The 21158-nt window shown below is 43.8% G+C and overlaps 1 protein-coding gene across 1 annotated transcript; it reads right to left on the reverse strand.

The window, feature by feature from the left end:
* Positions 1–710: 710 nt before the first annotated feature.
* Positions 711–20772, reverse strand: LOC110538641 (mitogen-activated protein kinase kinase kinase 3). Its single transcript, XM_036938792.1, has 17 exons — positions 19178–20772; positions 14875–14976; positions 14089–14225; positions 13887–13927; positions 13078–13177; positions 12757–12870; positions 12461–12599; positions 11368–11498; positions 11207–11280; positions 8592–8665; positions 7501–7596; positions 7175–7336; positions 6798–6946; positions 5277–5408; positions 5008–5137; positions 4658–4835; positions 711–3484 (listed from the first exon to the last, which is right to left on the reverse strand). Exons 2-17 carry the CDS (start codon positions 14876–14878, stop codon positions 3256–3258), a joined length of 1890 nt encoding a protein of 629 aa, XP_036794687.1. The 5' UTR covers positions 14879–14976; positions 19178–20772; the 3' UTR covers positions 711–3255.
* Between the last annotated feature and the right edge of the window lie 386 nt (positions 20773–21158).

The raw sequence follows: 21158 nt of genomic DNA on the forward strand, positions 1-21158 counted from the left end.
ATTACCTCTGACTACAATAACACTACCACTGACCAATATAACACTACCACTGACCACAATAACACTACCACTGACCGCAATAACTCACTGACCACAATAACACTACAACTACCACTGACCACAATAATACTACCACCACTGACCACAATAACACTACCACTGACCACAATAACACTACCACTACCACTGACCACAATAACACTGACCACAATAACACTACCACTGACCACAATAACACTACCACTGATCACAATAACACTACCACTGATCACAATAACACTACCTCTGACTACAATAACACTACCACCTTGTCACAGTAACTAAGAAAAGGAACCTTTGTTGGGTCCAAGCTTTCCTCTGTCCCATGGCCACACAGATTAACAGAGCTCTCTCTGCCTCCTCTTCTGTCTTAAAGGGAGGGAGAAAGAGATGGAGCAAGCATCAGTCGGGTTGCTTCTTTCTCCCAACAATGAGCTCTATTCAGTGAGATGTTCTTTTATTTACTGGACTGGGCAAGTCTGACTTTCCAACCTGCTGGCTGCTCAAAGATAATGAAGACACACATGGACAGACTAGCCAGTGTCTCCCAGAGCCACTGGCCCAAAAACATCTTCTGCAATGCCAAACACACCTCCATCAGAGCGGTGTACATGACTGGAACGTACACCAAACATTACGCAAACAAACAAGTAAGCAGGTCAGAATTTTGGACCAGAGACAAAGAACATTTATTTGTTTTTGAAATTAGGCACTCAAAGATATAGAAAAACAATGTCATTTAACATACTGTTCCTTTTTCTACGTAAATACATTTGATAAACTGGAGTGACTTTGCACTGCAAGTCCCCTGTCATTAAACATACTCATTTATACATTTACATACATGTATATATCTAAACGTTTAACTCCTGTTTCATTTGCTTACCCCAGGGTTCTTCTGTTAACAGAAACATTTGTTTTGGCTCTTTGTATATAACAGGACCATTTCTAATACTGAACTGATTCTTAGCTGCCTTCTTTAACATCTAGCAGCCACATGATATCCATTTGATTCACTTATGAAAGTAGTTTAGAGCCAGTAACACTAAAATAAATGGAAATAAATGGAAAATAAAACAAAAAAAGGTAATTGTAGAAAGCCCTTTGCTCAGTGTGGAGGGCCCCAGACATTGGGCACCGGTCGGTCTCTCGAACCCTGAGCTAAACAAAGTCGTCATGTTGGGTGGAACCCCGGTCTCTGGCATCTACCTGATCAGAACTCCTCCATCCCTTTCCTGCTCAGCTCAGTCTAACTAACGCACACATTCAGCCTCTCTGCTCTGCAAGAATGACACTAAGAGAAGGTCATTCTGGTGAGACACAGCATTCTAGTGCATACTCTTAAAATTACACTTCACATACTTCCCCTCTATTTCCCACACATCACGCCAGCAAGGAGAAATATGGAGGAAGTTCAGCAGCCTTTAAATCCTAGGCGGTGGCCTTAGTTAGTGAAGTAGTGAAACTGTGAGAGGTTTGACAGGGCAGTCCAACTGGAAGGGTCCAATGGAACAGTGTTGCCATTTAATAAAGCATGGACCATTAGACATAATATATTATACTGGAGCTAGGAATGTGGATGTGTTTCTTGTTTTGGAGCAGAGACCAGGTAAGATAGCCAGAGGTCGTTTTCCACCCAAAGTGTTTCACTAATAAACCCCAATGTTGTAATTTCTGCAAAACCAGCTGCTTTAACAATTTATCATTTCCAACGGCAACATTTATCTCATAGGTCTAAATGCATCCTCATTAGATTTCAAATTGTCTAGAGTCAATATATAAAAAATATATTTATACATATATATTTGAATATAAAAATTCAGGAATGGATGAACATAGGGATTTAAATAAAAGTGAAAGATATTGAATATTTAAAGTTTTTAAGAAAGAGTTAATTTCGTAAGGCGAACAATAACCAACAACTTTAATTTGACATAAAAGTGCATCTGACTCAAATGAATCCTAAATGGCAGAGTTCCACTGTTTGGCGTAGCGTTTTCCTAGATACACTTGTCAACGCATAGAAAGCTGGTAAACCTAATGGCAACTCACTTTCAAATCAAGGCATTAGGATTGTATTTGTCTAAGACTAAAATAAAATCTCTCTTTCAATCACAAAGTACAATATCATTTGTAATATTGTGTAGTTAGCATATCCTCCAACCAAACTAGAAGCCAACCCCTTCATGAATGAAATCGGTCATTTTTGGTACACTCAGAAAACCCTGGGCTGTGATACTGAGGGGTTGCAGTGGAGAGTTGGAGTATAAGGCACAGTCATCACAATGGTCTACTGTGAAGGTCATAATGACAACACAAAAACACTGATGGCTCTGGTTCCATGTTGTATGGTGAGGACAGGACAGATCAGCATGGGCTTCCATCAGGGACTGTGAGTCTTCAAAAGACCATCAAGAGGCACTTTCTCAAAAATACAAAGAATATCAGAGACGGATCAGAGGACAAAGTGAAAAATTAAATCCATCCCGTCTCTATAACACTGAGTGGTGCATCTGTTGGTTTCATCAGTTACCATGTTGAAGCACTGAGCTGTGGCTGTGGGTCTGCTGTCTTGGCCTAAGTAGACCAGACACTGCTCTGCTCAAGCCTGTAAGTCCCATATGAACAGTTCATTACCTCAGGGGTCTCATCTAACAGCCCATCTAGAGAATGTAAACTTAGGAGGGGACACTTTGGCATATTTGAAAGGCACATTCGGTGGCGGTGCTTGATCAAATCCCATCTTGAGCCACATATAATAGATTTTATGTGTTTGGAGTGTGTTTGGAGTGTGTTTGGAGTGTGTTTGGAGTGTGTGTGTGTGTGTGTGTGTGTGTGTGTGATCCTCTCACAGACCACAAAGGTGATAGCTGAATAGATACAGTTCGTATGGAGTTGGTGGGTCCAGTTCTCCACAGCAGACAGCTGAACACTGATCAGTCATATAGCTCCCCCTAGTGGGAGAAGTTAGAGGTGAATTTGATAATTGTCGTTAACAGCTTGGAATAATGGCACTGTGCTATTATCCATCATAATGGATCATGTGTATTTGTGGGTTAAGGAATGAGTGTGACTGGTGGTGAGTCTGGTTTGGGGAGAGAGCTGTAGGATGGAAAGGACCAAGTTCCAAATTCCAAGTCTAGAGTCTAGATGTCAGCTATAGGCCTTGAGTCCCGAGGAGCGGTTGAGACAGAGAGAGTGTACTAGTACTTCCCCTCAGCAGAGGATCTGTGAGAAGGGGTGTCTGAGCAGCTCCTCAGCACTGGGCCGGTGCTTGGCCTCCACAAAGATGCGGTGGATGAAGTCACGGGTGTGGTCCGAGGTGTGTGAGGGCAGCAGGGGTTTGGTGGGCTGGGTGGCGATCTTAAAGATGGCTGCCATGGCCTCGTATTCGGCCCAGGGAGGCTTCTCTGTCAGCATCTCCACCACTGTGCAGCCCAGGCTCCTGGGGAAGGAGACAGGGTTAAGAGAACACCCATACGAGCTCAAATACACATTTAAACACTTGCCACCCAATCTCCCCTTCCACAAAACATGTGTAAATATTGGAATATAAATGGTGCCTTCCTGTATTATACTTATGCTAAAACATGTATTCTATTCTACTGAGCCATTTACTTTATGTTTGTATTCTTATCTATTATTATTTCTTGTTGTTGTTGCCTTGTTGAGAAGGAACCTGCAAGTCAGCATTTTGTTAGACGGTGTACTTGTGTATCCTATACATACGACTAATACAACTAGAAACTTGAAACACGCTCACACTCAAACATCAGAATAGGACATTGAATGCATTACACAATCGTATAACTTATTGACTTGTGTGAATGGACAAAAACAGTGTTAACACACTGAAAAAACAAAGGGCAGCTTTTCCTCACTACAGGCACGAAGGGAAAAGGCCATCCCTCTGCTCTTCTGCTTTCCCAGGCCCCACTGGAATGTTTTGGTGGAAACTTTTTCCCTGTTGACAATTAAAGTGTGCTTTTGCTGGCTACGGGAGGCCATTTCAGTCCTGGAGTCAGACAGAGCAGGGGGCTGGTGAGGGGAGTTGGGTTTAGGGACAGACTCCCCTTTGGACCTGTTACCCCCTACCGACGCTTCGGCCTGGTCTGGCCCCCCAGGGGAGCAATGAAGTCGGGAACATTCCAAACTCTGTCACAAGCTGGCTGGTTGACTGGCTCTTGGCCAATCACATCCCTCGCCTGATGGGATACTACACAATCAGATTGCACAGGGGAATTCCTGGGCAGCAGGTGGGCCCGACCCATTTCAGGGCCCTGTACGTGGGAGTGAGGCCGTCTTCCTCGACATTCTCTTTTAAATATAGCACTTTTACTATTTTATATATAGCACTTTTTCCCTTGAAGAAGAATGGTTTCCCCCTTTTAGAACAGCTATTTTCCTCCCTTCACGTTCCAGCAGTCCAGCCACTCTATCAGGGAAGGAGACTACTTATAAGAGCACAAGGAAAGCATCTGACACTTGACCTGAAGATACATTCACACACTCCCAGAAGAGACATCTATCCCCCACCTCCCCCTATCACCACAACTAATCAGAATCACCTGCATGTACTTCTTACCCAAACCCCAACCCCATGTGTCCCGGTCCTTACCAGACGTCAGCCTTCCTGCCGTAGCCCTCTCCGCTGATCACCTCGGGGCTCATCCAGTAGGGGGTGCCAGTGACCGAGCGGATGCCCGTGCCAGACATGCAGATGGTCTGCAGCCTCTTGCTGGCGCCAAAATCTCCCAGCTTCACGTTTCCCGCCGAATCCCGCAGGATGTTGGCACCTGGATAAGGAGACGACAGAGTAACACCATGTGACACAGACTCACCCAACCACCTTCCTTGTATTTTAAATGTAGATTTTAGGTCCTTGTGCTTGAGTCTGGAAGTCTATAGCCATTTAGTTGACTATCTTTACTACAAATGGCCATCTGAGCAGTGTGTTGACATAACTACCTTTGATGTCACGGTGAACGATCATGTTGCTGTGCAGATAGGACATGCCCTCCAGGATCTGCCGTGTGTACTTCCGCGTCACGTTTTCCGTCAGCGCCCCGTAAGCCTTCAACTGGTCTTTGACTGAACCCTGAAAGACAAGAAGGAAGTGCATGGTTTATACTCCTATTCCCAGGAGAGACTGGGACACAGTCCAGGACAGAACACTACAGATACCCTTTAACCCCAAACACTCCAGCCCTGAACCGACGTGTGAAGAATAGACTGACCCCCGGCATGTACTCCATGAAGATGGTGAGGGTCTTTTCGTTGTGGTCCCTCAGGCAGCCGTAGTACTGGACGATGCGTTCGTGGTGGAGGTTCTTTAACAACTGGATCTCACACTCCAGAGCACTCACCTCCTACAGACAGACAGACAGACAGACAGACAGACAGACAGACAGACAGGCAGGCAGGCAGACATACAGACAGACAGACAGACAGACAGACAGACAGACAGACAGGCAGACAGACAGACAGACAGACAGACAGACAGACAGACAGACAGACAGGGAACAAAAAATGATATGAATGAGTCATCTGTCCACCAAAAGCTATACAAAGACAACTAAAAAATCTGACAAATGGAAAAATCATTTCAGACACACAGACCAGCTCTCTCTGCAGATAGGACATTAGCGGTAACAGTCCAGTTCCTCAAAAGCAGTTCCTCTGTTTACCTCAGAGAATATGGCCACAGAGATCACATCACAGAGAGAGAGAGAGCGGAAGAGGGAAATGGAGATATATACAAAGTATCCACAACACAAAGACCCACTAAATAGATAAAAACAACAACAACAACAGATTAACATCCGCTGCAGGCTGGGGGGCCAGAGACAGAGATACAGAGAGACAGAGGGAGAGAGAGAGAGAGAGAGAGATAGAGAGACAGAGGGAGAGAGAGATAGAGACAGAGAGAGAGACAGAGAGAGAGAGAGAGAGAGAGATAGAGAGACAGAGGGAGAGAGAGAGAGAGAGAGAGAGAGACAGAGAGAGAGAGAGAGAGAGAGAGAGAGAGAGAGAGAGAGAGAGAGAGAGAGAGAGAGAGAGAGAGAATGGGAGAGAGAGAATGGGAGCAAGAGGGAGAGTGCGAGAGAGAAGAGGGGAGTTTAAGGGGTGATTAGAGGCCAAGGCAAAGCTGGCTCTGCTACTCTCCCCCTCTTCACCCCCTGCAAATACTCCACTCAGATACAGGAAGTGACAGTGCATGTTTTCTCTGTGGCAGACAGGAAAATACATTAAAGAGGGGGGGGGAGGAGAAAGGAAAGAAAGTCCCTTGAATCTCTTCAAAGTTCATTGCTCTCAGAGACAGAGATGAGCACTCAGTCAGGATTTGACTGCGTTAGTGATTCAGAGCATGAGTTTATCTGACCACAGATAGTTGAATAGCGCCTTTTGTGTTTAAGACAGTTGACCAAAAATTTGCTAGTAAAACTCAGTCAGGTTAAACACAGCACCATACTGCATTCCTCCATAATCGCCTCTTAAGAGTAAAGTAGCTTGCTGAACACATTACCTCATTCTTGGCATTGCTCCAGGCTAAAGGTGCTCCAGGCTAAGCCTCTGCACCAATCTTTAACAATACACGGGAACTCAAGTCATACAGAGTTCTCCTTCAGGCTGGGGAGTCTGAGTCATCTTGGCATAAATACATTACAGTAGCCTGGTTGTGAACAATAGACTTTGATATAAAAGCAGAAAACAATCTGTGTAGTAGCATACTGTTCCGGCACCCCCTGCTGTCTCACCTTGCTGGTGTCAGGACTGTCCGGGTCAAACACCACCTGCTTGGCGGCCAGCTCCCGTCCCGTGTCCACATCGTAACACAGGTAAACCCTCCCAAACGCCCCCTGGCCCAGCAGCTTGCCCCGCCTCCACGTCATTGGAGCACTGGGGGCTGTGGAGGGAGGGGCATACACCATACATATCATCCTCTCCATATAGTAAACATGACACCATACTCTCAAAACACACTGCATTCATCATACAAACTAACTCCCTTATTTAAAATGTGTAGGATACAAAAATAGATTTATTAGTATTAAATCTCTAATAACTATAAAATACATGTGAAATATGTGTAATATATGTAAATATAAGATGAAGAGGCAGGGTCGAGACTCACACTTGTGTGCGACAGGGCGCTCCTGTGGGCGGAGCCTGCCCTGCTTGTCCACTAGCTGCCAGCTGCCCAGACTCTCCTCGCTGCCGTTGAGGGAGCGCCGTGAGGGCACCAGGGTGAACAGGTTACCCTGGGGGCGACGGATCCGCGGGAACGTTCTCCGACCTGGGGGGATGAGAGGAGAGTTGAGGGTGAAGGAGTGATGAGAGAAGAACCAAGAGACCAAGAGAAGGAGGAGATGGTTCAAGAGAGGGGTCAGGGAAAGGTCAAATACAAAGTAATATGGCACAAAGTGGTTTGGTGAGAGGAACAGTGAACAGTGCCCCTACCTTCACTATGGTCCTTGTGATGCAGGGAGACATGGTACCTGCGGGGGTATGTCCCTCCCTTCCCCACCACCTTATCATACACATGGTTCTCCCGGTCTGAGAGGGAGGAAGGAGTAAAGAGAGCGAGAGAGAGGGTGAAGGTTAGACTACAACAGGATTCAGACTCAGCTCAGTCATACAGCATTCACGTGAGGCTCTGCTGGCTCTCTTTTCACGTGAGGCTCTGCAACTACATTGTTGCATTGTTGCTAGGAGCTGAATTGTGGTTTAGGCCTGTTGCCAGCACTGTAAAGGGGTTACCGTGAATTTGACAGTAGCTTACAGGAAGCTCGGATGCAAGTAAAATTCTGTATTTCATATTACCGTACACCTGATGTAATATGAATACGGTATCAAAGCAAGTACTGTGTAATGACACAAAGTAAAATATCATAAAACTGACTGTATTATACTGTAAAAAACTAAATGCTACCGTAATCGGAATGAATATGTGGATGACTGTATTTTACTGTAATTACATGGGATTGGTGCAAGCAGGTTGGCTGCTAAGTGTTTACACATTACAGCACATTAATTCATATTTGGTGCTTTATATCACTAGCACTTCTAGAGGCCTTAACAAAGGCATCCAAACTGGCCGCGACTTCAGGTCAAAACAGACCAAAAGGACATGGCAAAATGTCAACCATTTGCTGCCACTCCAATCTGCCCTAGTACATGTTTTATTGATGGGCCACTTTAGCCACATAAGAGTAAAATTGGTACAGCATTCTCACTCACGGGTGCAACAAATATAGCCTCTTACAAGACACGCCTCAAAATATAGTAATAAGCCCGAGACAACAATACCACACACCCACTAGTGGTCATAAGGTTTTTGGCGCTCTAAAGATACAGTACAGTACAGAGGTGGAATTACAGTACCATTCGAAATACAGCAATTTCTCCATAATTTACAGTATGCTACAGTAAAACTTCCAATGTTTTTTACTGTTGATAATACCTCAAATTACTGTATAAATTACAGTTTTCCGTGACAGTGAGGATCTATATCTTATGTAGTGATATCAGGATTCCTCCTGGGCACCCACCTGAGACGTTCTCCTGCTGCCGGTTATCAGGGTAGCTCTTGGCTCGGTGCATGCGTGACTTCCTCAGGGAGGGGCTGGGAGGAAGGACAAATAAAGAGAGAGTGAGAGGTTCTGATCACTTCCTCAAAATACATACACTGTCTTTATCACCAAAGTCAAGTATTGTGTACAAGTATTGTGTACGTGTGAGGTAGATTCAGGGGTAAAAGTAGATTCCATTTCTTACGGGATCGCGCACACATTTTTTTTAATAGGTGTAATTATATAATTACATATAGAATCCTTATTAATTTAAAATATGATCTCTGTGGGCCTAGTAAAGATTTGTCATATCACTTTTAACATGTTATACCTGTTTTTGTTTTTTTAATAATTATCCCCAATTGGTAGTTACAGTCTTGTCCCATCGCTACAACTGCCCGACGAACTCGGAAAAGGCGAAGGTCGAAACAAGACCCTGCCTAACCACACTACTTCTTGACAGAGTGCTCGCTTAACCCAGAAGAGGAAACACCAAAGTCAGCGACCAAAGTCAGCTTTCATGATCCCAAAGTCAGCTTGAAGGCACTCGACCTGCCACAAGGAGTCACTAGAATGCAATGGGACAAGGAAATACCGGCTGGCCAAACCCTCTGCTAACCCAGACGACGAAGGGCCATTTGTGTACCACCTCATGGGTCTCCCAGTCACTGCCAGCTGTGACACAGCCTGGGATCAAACCCGGGTCTGTGACACCTCAAGCTCTGCGATGCAGTGCCTTAGACCACTGCGCCACTCGGGAGGACCATGTTAGATCTGTTAACATAGGCAGCACCTGGGTTTCAAGTTTGGGGAAGCTAATTTTCACCATAAAAATGTACCTTTATAATAAAGCATTCCATCCATCCTCACATTTGCAGACTTATTAAAGATAGGCTACTATTCCTAATGTGATGATTAGATTGGATAGTCATAATTTAAGCCAATAATATAAAAATAAATGTTCATAAAAAATACTTGGATGCAGTGCGTCATGGATAGAGTAAGCCTAGACTCTAGGCTATATCAGATACACTTCTCATCCTTTCCAACCACAGGAAAATGTTGGCCTTTCATGCAATTCTACTACACTTTTTATGACTGGTGACATTAGCAGAATATTTTTTTATACAACAAAAATGAAAACAACGTTGTCTGATCCATATAATGGGCCTACGAAAAGGGGAAACATAAAACACAATATGGTCCATCTAACCTGGAGGAGGAAATGATTGGCCAAAAACAAACTAAAGTGGCACTGACCCAATGATAAAGTGAATATGCAGACTGACCAGGGATATGGACCATGTTCTCCACTGGTGCCAATAAGAGCAGGTGGTAGCCTAGTGGTTAGAGCGTTGGGCCAGCAACTGAAAGAATGGTGGATCGAATCCCCGCGCTGACAAAGTAATAATCTGTTGTTCGGCCCCTGAACAAGGCAGTTAACCCACTGTCCATGGGCTGACATTGTAAATAGGAACTGGTTCTTAACCTCTTGAGACGAGGGGGCAGTGTTTGGATGAAAAACGTACCCAAATGAAACTGCCTATTTCTCAGGCCCAGAAGCTAGAATATGCATATAATTGGCAGATTAGGATAGAAAACACTCTAAATTAACTGACCTGCCTAGCTAAAAAAAAAATATAGGCTACTGTTTGCTCAATCTCTTCACAGATATAGCCATTTGTTTTTCAACAACATTTTTTTTTTAGATTGTCGGCCTGGGTCTCTGCTTTTCACTGACAGTTGCAACTCAAATGTGGCATTTGCCACATGCTGCCCAAATTGCGGGCCCTTAAAACTGTAGGCTATACAAAACAAAAAGAAGCTAATGATTCTCTGTGGCCAAATCGTGCTTTCTGGTGTAGTAGCCTATTTTTATGATTTTATTTATTTCTGTATAGACAGGAGTAGGCTAATTAGGCTATATAATTTTGGCAATTTAATTAAAATTGACTTCAGTGAAAGCTTCCCCTAGCCTTATGGACACACCGCATATGCCTTTTAATGTGGTATAAACACAAGCAGTCATGTTTTCATCTGATTGTCAAACAAATAATCACTTCAAAAAAGCGGTCCTGTAGACTAACAGTACACGTTCGTCCACTCACAAAATAATACCAGCATCCAAATCCCAACAGTGCACTGATGAATGGAAAGAGACATCTGTTACAACACACCCACATGTATTCTAATGACATTGTCATTAGGCCGAAACTTGTAGCCTGAATTGATGCAACCACTGTTGGTCGCACGCCTCGGTCTTGGCCTCTCATCTCTACCTTGTCCGCCCGTGTTTCGTTCTCGGCCTCTCATCTCCAAGGCATGTAATTGTTCTCCTCGAACCACAACACAATTTGGGGCGTATACCACCCGGTTTAAAGTCAATTCACTCATTTTTCATGTAGCTGACATGAGGTCATGTTAAATAATGCCATAATAGCCTATAGTTTTTTTGCCATTTTGTGTTAATAGTGATAGGCTAATGTTTTACCAGTACGGAGTACCCCCACTACTTATTTTGCCGGGACGCCGTGCCAGACCGTACTGGCTTACTTTCACCCGGGGTAGAATGAGGGGTAGAGTCCTGCACTCACCTGTCTGAGCTACTGTCCAGCGACTGGCAGCTTCCTGAGACAGAGTTCTCTGCACTGCTCCAGGGGTCCAGCACCTAGGGAGAGGAGACACAGTATTAGCCCTACGGTGTGTGTGTTTGTGTGTGTTCGCGCACTTGTTTGTGTACAGTGCAATGACTCACACACTGGTCGCTCTCTGGGATGAACTCTCCCTCACTGTTGATGCTGGTGTAGGAGCCCTGGCGGGCGATCCTCTGCTGCCGCTCAGGGACATAGCCTGGAGGGGGGGAGCTACGGCCTGTGTTCTGAGAGCCTGGGACGGGAGAGAGGAGGAGGAGGAGGATAAGAAATAGGACTGTGACTTGGCCATATGACACTGTTCTAAACCAATGGAAATCAATACATGAGGTAATGGGATTCTGGTGTACCAAGATCAATGACAAGTAGCCTAGTGGTTAAACGTGTTTGGGCCAGTAACCGAAAGGTCGTGGGTTCGAATCCCTGAGCAGAATAGGTGAAAAATCTGTCAATGTGCCCTTGAACGTAATCCTAATTGCTTTGGATAAAAGCATCTGCTAAATGAAAAAAACAGATACACAAAAAAAAGTTAAACAATGGATTATGTGAGAGAAAAGAAGATACGTCCCTAACACTGATAACAGATATGATCTCTCTCTCTCTCTAACCAAAGAATGAAATGAGGGGGAAAAATATCTAAATGATTAATAATGTGATTGTTTGAAATGTAACTCTGCCTTAGGTGGTGGATCTACAGAGAATTTAGGATTTGTACAGTTTCCCTCACGCAGCACTAATTTCAACTCTCTCCCAAAAAAGCCAGTGTTTCTAAAACCAGGACATTGGCCAGCCATGCTAATAGTGTCTCTAAATCTGATTGGCTTGTGGCCAGCAGGCCATTGTAGAGCAGCCAGTGATGGTTGACAGGAAGAGGAAGAGGACCTACTGCTAAGAGGGGAAGCCAGAGAAATAACAGCAGCTAGAGAGAGGGGGGGGGGTGGAAATGAGAGAGAGTGGGGGGATAGAGAGAGCGACAAAGAGAAAGCTAGCAAAATAAATGAGCTAAGAGAGCAAGACATGACAAACACCAAACCAGACAATATACAACATTACTGTCTCTCCATATTGAGAGATACCACTTACCTTTCTATTGTAAAACAAAGTTATAGCGAGAGAAATGGAGAAAGAGGATGTTGAAAGCAAAGGCAGAATAATAGAGGAAGCAGCTATGAGTTGAATCTGCTTGTTCATACTCACTGGTGGAGAGGTGGCGCCCCCTGGGCTCGGAGGGCTGGTACACCGTGCTGACATCACCCGTGGACTGGGAGGCTTTGATCCTCACCTGCTTACTCACCGTGTGGTGGGAGGAGGGAGATGGAGAGGGGGATGGGGAGGCCTAGGGGTGGGATGAGAGGGGTGTGGTCAGTGTCCACATATAGACTGTACACACTACCCCATTACATTTGATTTTAATAACATCTTATTGATTGATATGTGTGTTTATTTCTGTTTGTCTGTGTATTTATGTGTGTGTGTGTGTGTGTGTGTAGTACATTGCACTGCTCCTGTGTCAGCAGCAAGATCTTGATGCTCTTAATCTTGGAGCTGCGGTCCAGCAGGTCAATGGCCTTGTCCAGGTCATCCTGACCACGCAGAGGGATGGACAGCTGGACACACAGCACACAGAGATAACTCAACCAAAGCACAGAGACACTACGGGAGGATCTCCATTAAACATGCATCTTAGTACTTAGGACTAAATGTCCTGGAAACTGGCCGTAAAAGTTACCTACATCAAGTGGGTTGCTGTGAGGGCCAATGTTTGTGTGTGTATGCATTGTGTTGGTGTTTGTCTGAGAGAGTGTTAGCTGTACCTCATTGTTCATATAGTGCAAGTCTAGCTGTTGGCCAAAGACAGTCTTGACCTTCTGCTGGATTTCTTCAAACTGCACAGGCCTCCCAAACATCAGTATCCTACACAAATAAAAAAGACGTAGACAAACAGTGGGTAAGATGGACAGACAAACAGTGGGTAAGATGGACAGACAAACAGTGGGTAAGATGGACAGACAAACAGTGGGTAAGATGGACAGACAAACAGTGGGTAAGATGGACAGACAAACAGTGGGTAAGATGGACAGACAAACAGTGGATATGATGGACAGACAAACAGTGGGTAAGATGGACAGACAAACAGTGGATAAGATGGACAGACAAACAGTGGGTAAGATGGACAGACAAACAGTGGGTAAGATGGACAGACAAACAGTGGGTAAGATGGACAGACAAACAGTGGGTAAGATGGACAGACAAAAGGATAAAAAGTGTTTCGGTCAGGAAACTATATCCTCTTTAGATCTGCAACACAAGCGTGCACAGCACACACACATTTACAAACATATTCCGTTTCCAGTGTGTGCAGATTCCTCTAAGCACACCTAACATAGCTGTGGTTTCTGCTGGCTGCCACAGCTAAACCACAGTCCTTTCCCTTTCCATTCTCCGCTTCACATACCATTCTGACTGGAGATCTGGAGTGCATTTGAGCTGAGCTGACCATGCTCTTCTCACAGACAAAGACGTGATAAAACAAGCACACACACACACACACACACACACAAAGACACACACACACACAAAGACACACACAAAGACACATCCAAAAACAAGAAAACCCACTCACCTCCTCTCTCCACTGAACTCAAACTTTATTCTGACATCGTCCTGAGGGAGTAAAGAAGAAGCCCCGTCAAGAGGGTTCATGGGAGGTTACAGGGTCATGATGGGGTCATGAAGGGAAACAATATGTCATGTGGAGATGATGATGACATGCCTGTCTGAGGAGAGTGTGTGTTGTTGACTGAGTGGGGTGGTAGATGGTTTACCTGTCTCTTTGCAGGGGCAGGGGCAGGGTTGGGCAGAGTCTTGGGTTTCCCTGTGTCATAAGAGGGCCCAGGCTGGCGCCTCGTCATCTGGAGGGCCACTAGGTCCTTCATTATGGAGTGGAGAGCCTGACGCTCATCTGTAGGGGAGAATGGTTGGTGGAAACACACATTTACCATGAGATCAAATTGAAGTGTAATTGTGTGTGTGTGTGTGAACGTGCACATATAGCCATATAAATCCTGCTTCTAGATGTGTACACGGAAAATGTGTGTTTTTATATAAACCCACATTGAGAGTGTTTGGCTAGCGACAGGGTAATGGAGCCAGTGAGAGGACAGACTGCAGTGTTTTTGATATTTCTATTCCCCATGTTTGATCTCTGAGTGATCTCTGCATTGGATGTGTTAGCTCACGAAGGGAAATATTCCCCTAGTGTAGTTTGGACAGACATCACACAGCAGTAGGGCAGGAGAGAGGACCAGAGCCCCATCTCCATAACACTGAAAATCAATCCTTCACCTGCCGGCCCGGCCAGCATCTGGAAAATCAGCTCTGCTCAACTCACACAGGCCCCGGGGCTGGGGAATAGTGTGTGTGTGTGTGTGTGTGTGTGTGTGTGTGTGTGTGTGTGTGTGTGTGTGTGTGTGTGTGTGTGTGTGTGTGTGTGTGTGTGTGTGTGTGTGTGTGTGTATGTTCCTCCGAGTGTACATTTATGACATGTGTAACAATATTGTGAGGGTTTCAAGTGTGTTCCAACATCATCATAATCAACACAAGGAACTCACTCATTTTGGCGATTTGTGTGTGTGAGCACTGTCTAAGCCAACCACCTTCAGAGACCTTCAGATCTTCAGACTCCTCACTCTGCAGTGCCACCCATCAACATCCTGCAGGGAATGCACCAATGGGGAATATATTTCAGAACCTAAGCTGCAGTTGTCATCAAATTCACAAGTCATCATCATATTCATCATCTTTATGTTCAACGTATTTTGTAGCACTGGCAATAGATGATCTTTTAGTGTGAAGTGTACGACATCATCCGTCCTTAAAAAACATTCTGTTTATCTTTGATATGAACATACTAAATGGATTGTATTTAAAGATAGGGTGCATGGAGAATGAATATAAGAAAATGTCATTTCTGAAGTACCATCCATTTCTCAAGGAAAGCATGGAACATAAACTAAAATTACTTTTCTGGGACGAGGCCTGGCCTGGCCGAAACTGTAATTTAAAAAGCACTGGAGTGTGTGTGTGTGTGTGTGTGTGTGTGTGTGTGTGTGTGTGTGTATGTGTGCGTGTGTATGTGTGTGTGTGTGTGTGTGTGTGTGTGTGTGTGTGTGTGTGTGTGTGTGTGTGTGTGTGTGTGTGTGTGTGTGTGTGTGTGTGACAGAGAGAAACTTTGCACATGAGAAAAAGTGAGAGTTGTAAAGCTCTGAAACTTGAGCTCCACTGGCACTGACAGATTTGGCACGAAGCACATGAAAAAGTTTTACTGTGAATATTCTGACAGCTTTAAACTTCTCCGACTGCATGAGCCATAAAACAGTCACTCAACCACGTCATAACTCCACTGTTAATGTTAAGAGGGCAATATTCTCTTAAAAACGATGACAGAGTTGTGCCAGGTATACATTTTTCCCTGATTTACCATTACCCCCCCGACAAGGTAGAGTATTAAGGTGTATAGTGTATCCAAGAAGACAACAGCATTAGACACTCTCGTATGTCCTTTAGCGGAGTAGGTTGCCATATCTATGACAAAGAAACCCTGGAATTCGAAAAACACTGACACAACTATAAGACTAGAATTCAGCAGAGATTAATGTGCTTGGAAAATGTGTGCTTTCTTTGGTAAGTGAAAGGGTATTTTAGTATTCTCTTTACCTAAAGTGGACCAGACATATATGGGCCTTACACTACAGTAACAATCAGCACAATAGCATTGGTCTTATTACACTGTATCAACTTAGTAAGTACAAAAAGATATTGAGGACTCGCCAATATAGTGCTCAGTAGGGTGCACAATATCATCTAGCTATGCTAGTTATTACTATATAGTTTGGTTACTTCATTTTATTACACGTACTGGATTCATCATCAGAGAATACTGCCTATGTAAGGTAGTGTTGCCCAAAGCACTGCTGTTCCTTTTTTTATAAGGTCAGCCCCTCAATCTTCTCTGATCAATATCGTTCTATTATTGATCCAAATAGAGCCGGTCAGGAGAGGAACCCAATCCAGAAGGCACTAGTGTCAACACAGCAGATATCACCAGTCACCTCCCAATGACCTGAGCATGCCTGGCCACTTTGCCCAGGGGGGTTAGCACACTGTAACTCAACTCTAAGTTCATATATACATTCAGAGAAACACGTTGGACTCTAAGGTGAGTGAAATATATTAACCGAATGAAATGTATTGTTATTAGAATCTGAGAGGACTGATGTTGAAATGGAATGAAACAGGTGTGCTGCTGATTGAGCATTCTTGTAAATAATACACTACTGCACATGTGCCAAATGTCAACGCTGCCCCTGCCTCATAAACAACAGGAAAGAGAGGAGGATGAAGATGGGAGGTGAGTGGCTGAGGAGGTAGAGTGGTATGATGAAGAGGGGTGGAAGTATAAACGGGCAACAGCAGCAGCACCTGAAGCGCTTCAGTGGCCCTTTGGAATTCTGGGTAATAATCACTAACTGGAATGCCAGGTATGTCTGTCTGGCCCCCTTGCCACACTCACATTCTCCTCACCCAAGAGACACACTAAATGTGTCTACCCTTTGTACCCCCAAACCAAAGGCCTGTACCATTGGCCCTCCCTCCTCCTATAAAAACATGGAGAGAAATCCTAGGGTCGCAGATAGCTTCAGGACACACCAACCAAACATCTTATGTTATACATTGACTGGCCTCTTAGGTCCATCGTTCTGCTCCCCCGCTCTCCTGATTTTAATTACCTTCACAGAGGAATGTGGGGAATTCAGCGAGGAGAGAGGCCGCACACTGCCAGCCCAGTCAGCTGTGCCCCCTTTATTTTACTTGCATGGCATTTCCAGGACTCACCGGATTTACATGGCTTTTCCTCCCTCCCCTTCTCTCTGCTTTTAGGTGTTTAGTCTAAGGCTGTTTTTCCCAACCACGGCCCTTGCACTGTCACAGTGCCTTACATCCAAAAAACCCTGAGCAGTCCCTGGCCTCACGTCTCTCCTTGCTTAACATGCTCAAGTGCTCTGGGTTGGTGTGACCTGCTATGTTCACAGCTGCACTACAAGGCTTGAGTAAAAACTTGCCATAAAGGTTTGTAGTGCGGCCTAGTGGTGCAACTCAGAGTACCGTCTGCCAGGTTTTTTGTACAACAAAACAAAAATAAAGATCCAAAACAGCCTCCCAGCAGAGTTAGCTGGAGCCCCACTTATGGATTGACAACCACCTCCAGGAGTAATGGCAGAGAGGAAAGAGAGGAGGCAGAAGATCAAGGGAAAGTTCAGAATCATAATATTGCACAATGCTTTGTCATTTCTCCATAACTTTATGCATCCACTCAGTTCCGTAGGGAGGTAAATTCCCTTGCAAAACGTTAGTTGGACAAAATTGCATGCATAGAACTGTCCTGTACTGGTTCATATGTAGGATCTTAATTTGATCACTCTTCTGTTGCTGAGAATTTTCCTGCACAGGAGGGAATGCAAACTTGCAGTGTATTTCAGTTTTAAAATGTCTTCTAAAGTTTGTAATTTCCACTTTGAAAGGTCAGACTTGTTTTGCCCTAAGGAAAAATGTATCAACCACTACAGAAATGTCCATTAAAGGAGCAATATTCAGAAATTAAAATTCAAATAGTTTGCCTAATTTCAGTTTATGTGGCAAAACAAGCAGTGTAATGTGTAGAGAATCATTGTACCATCTAAACCAGTGTGAAATACATTTTCAATAACCAGAAATATTGTATTTTCAGCTGTTTAAAGCTGGTGTGCAGCTATGGAACCGTGACCTGTTCACCGGACATGCTACCTGTCCCAGACCTGCTGTTTTCAACTCTTTAGAGACAGCAGGAGCGGTAGAGATACTCTTAATGATCGGCTATGAAAAGCCAACTGACATTTACTCCTGAGGTGCTGACTTGCTGCACCCTCGACAACTACTGTGATTATTATTATTCGACCATGCTGGTCATTTATGAAAATTTGAACATCTTGGCCATGTTCTGTTATAATCTCCACCCGGCACAGCCAGAAGAAGATTGGCCACCCCTCATAGCATGGTTCCTCTCTAGGTTTCTTCCTAGGTTTTGGCCTTTCTAGGGAGTTTTTCCAAGCCACCGTGCTTCTACACCTGCATTGCTTGTTGTTTGGGGTTTTAGGCTGGGTTTCTGTACAGCACTTTGAGATATCAGCTGATGTAAGAAGGGCTATATAAATACATTTGATTTGATTTTGATTTGATTTGTACAAAACCAAAAGTAAAAGAAGCAAAAACAAAACAAGAGAATGGGAAGCATAGAAATAGTGCACATAGAACACATCTACCGCTTCTTAGACTTGCTTTCAATGAGAATGACAGATCTATAACTCAATTTCTCTGTGAATTTGGTTGGGCCACCCAAAAAGTTACATATTGCAGCTTTAATTATAATCCACATAATAATTAATGTTTTCTGTTGCTGCAGGGTAATTTTCCTACTGTAGCAAATTGGCTCAAATTAAGATCCTACATCTGTATCATTCTAAACTCCAGTTCTTGTGGGCCACAGTGTCTGCTGGTTTTCATCATTGCTTTTTAGGTAGTAATTAACTTCAACTTGGGGGACTGTCCAATTGATCAAGTAATGTCATGGAGGAAGGAGAGAAATCCTAGGCTATGAGAATTACAGGTGATGTACAACTAGGCCTTAAGAGGCTTAGGGACACTTAACTATTCATTAATTTGATTTTTTTTTTTTTAAATGATGTCACTTTGAGTGGAGCTTATTGAGTGTTGTCCTTTAGCCATATTCAGCATATAAGGGTGTGAGTGTTTCTATAGGTTGGATTCCTTTTGAAAATGTTCTGTGATGTGATGTGTTGAATATGCATGAGCTCTCACCTGTGCTGTTGCCCTGATGATTAACGTCTGTCTGTAAGATGAGAGCCGTTCCCTCTAGCGGGGGTCCTGGTTCAACTTCTAACTGGGTCGCTCAGGAGAGATGCTGCAGCGTCAGTTTGAACCGTTATCTCCAGAGCATTATCCTCAGCTTTGATCCCCAGTCGTTGTTGTTGATTCACTCGCACAACCACACCGAGATACAGAGGGACGAGGGCGCCATGGTGGGGTTGCCCCCAGGTGCGGGGGCACTAGTGCGCGCGCTGGTCCACGAAAGTTTGTTACGCACTAGCCAGTAAATATAAATTCTAATGAGCAGTAGGCCTAGAAAACACAATGTCGTCACATCGAGATCGTCACTGTACATGCGTATACATTTGGATTCCTCTAAAGCCAAATTAATTTAACAGAAATATAGTCCAAAATCCGTTACATTAGACTGCGCTCAGAAAGTGACCAAAAAGAAAAGCGTCAACTTTCCGTCACCACAAAAACGTTCGACAACTTGCCCATATTTCCAAACTTTATCAAAAAAGAAAAACGTCCGATGGCATTTCATTGTGGAACAAGAAGCCCAATTTACACACTAGAATAGAAAAAACGAACATAGGCCATCATAATTCTCTCAATTCAATAATCAATATTTCCCAGTGACATTTTGTCAGCATGGAACGGGTGAACTAACACAAAAGATGTAACAATAACCGTGTTGCCTTTATGAAATCCATTTGCAACAGTGTAACAGTACACCAAAGGAAAAGGACGAAGCGATTTCCGTGATTTTGATGGCCTCTTTTCCTGCTAAATTTGCAGTTTTTTCCGTTTTGTTCTATGCCCTTTTTCTCTCCTAACTGTATTGTTCCATCTCTATACAGAATAATTATTATTAAACCATAAACTGCAAACAGGCACCAGACGTTTTATAACAAAGAAATCAGGTGAAAAAAAATGTAATTCAACACACAACATGGTGGAGATGGGAGATGAAGATTCAACTACGAAAGCAGGCTATTATTTTCGGAATAATGGTGTAAAATTATAGGAGACGGGTGCAACACATAGTTGACCACACACAATTAATAAATTTGCATCGATAACAAGTTATGATTGGATGGTTTTATCGAGAAAATATATTGTGCGCATAACTGAACTTTTACCATCTCGCGATGCCCGATAAGCAGTGGAAGAACTCAACAAAAGTGGAAGAAACTGTGCTTTCTTTGTGCAATAGAAGTGATAAACATGCACCAACTGTTCAGAAGACTTGAGCGAAAGATATTCCATAAATCCAGGTCCTGATGCTCACCGTCATAAAGTAAAATGTATTTTTAATGCAACCAATTTCCTGACAGAAAAAACAATCCGTCACCGGAACCCCTATAGAACGCTTCTGACAAAACGAGAAAAAGGTGTATATTCCCAATGCTTTGTAGGCTTATGATTCAATATTCTGAATGCCGTGGTTGGTCATGGGCAAATGTGCATCATAATAACTCAGATTTGTGTTCCATTTGGGTAAAGCATACAGTAACTAAAACGACTCCGTGCTTTTCTCGGGGGCGCGCTGTTCCTCTGTCGATTTCTTGCTCCTGGTAGCGCGCACAATATTAATGGCGCGCTCAAAACCAGACTTGCGACCATCCACACATACATTGATGACGTAGGCTGCATGAAAAGTAAAGGCCTAGAAATTTCACTTATGCGTTCTCCATCACAAAATAACTTTCTAGACAGAGCGCTGACAAATACCATGAGCAGATACCATTATGAAGACCAAATAACATCCTTATTTAAAATGATATGGCATTTGACTTCAACTTGACTGAACTCATGAACTTCAGTGACATTTGACACATTAAATTCAATCTAACAAATTCAGTCTAACAAATCTGCACCCAGGGCTATAATATAGTTTGTGTGAGTGTAGATTACTCCATAGAAGTATAGGGTCAGCAAGACTTGAATAATACCACAAAAGCAGTAC

The sequence above is a fragment of the Oncorhynchus mykiss genome, chromosome 12, assembly GCF_013265735.2.
Source record: "Oncorhynchus mykiss isolate Arlee chromosome 12, USDA_OmykA_1.1, whole genome shotgun sequence".
Classification (NCBI taxonomy): Eukaryota; Metazoa; Chordata; class Actinopteri; order Salmoniformes; family Salmonidae; genus Oncorhynchus; species Oncorhynchus mykiss.

Coding starts and splice junctions, on each gene's coding strand:
- LOC110538641 (XM_036938792.1), bottom strand. Junction 11,281..11,367: donor TCCCAGAGAGCGACCAGTGT/GTGAGTCATTGC, acceptor TCCTCTCCCTAG/GTGCTGGACCCCTGGAGCAG. Junction 7,337..7,500: donor TCACAAGGACCATAGTGAAG/GTAGGGGCACTG, acceptor TCATCCCCCCAG/GTCGGAGAACGTTCCCGCGG.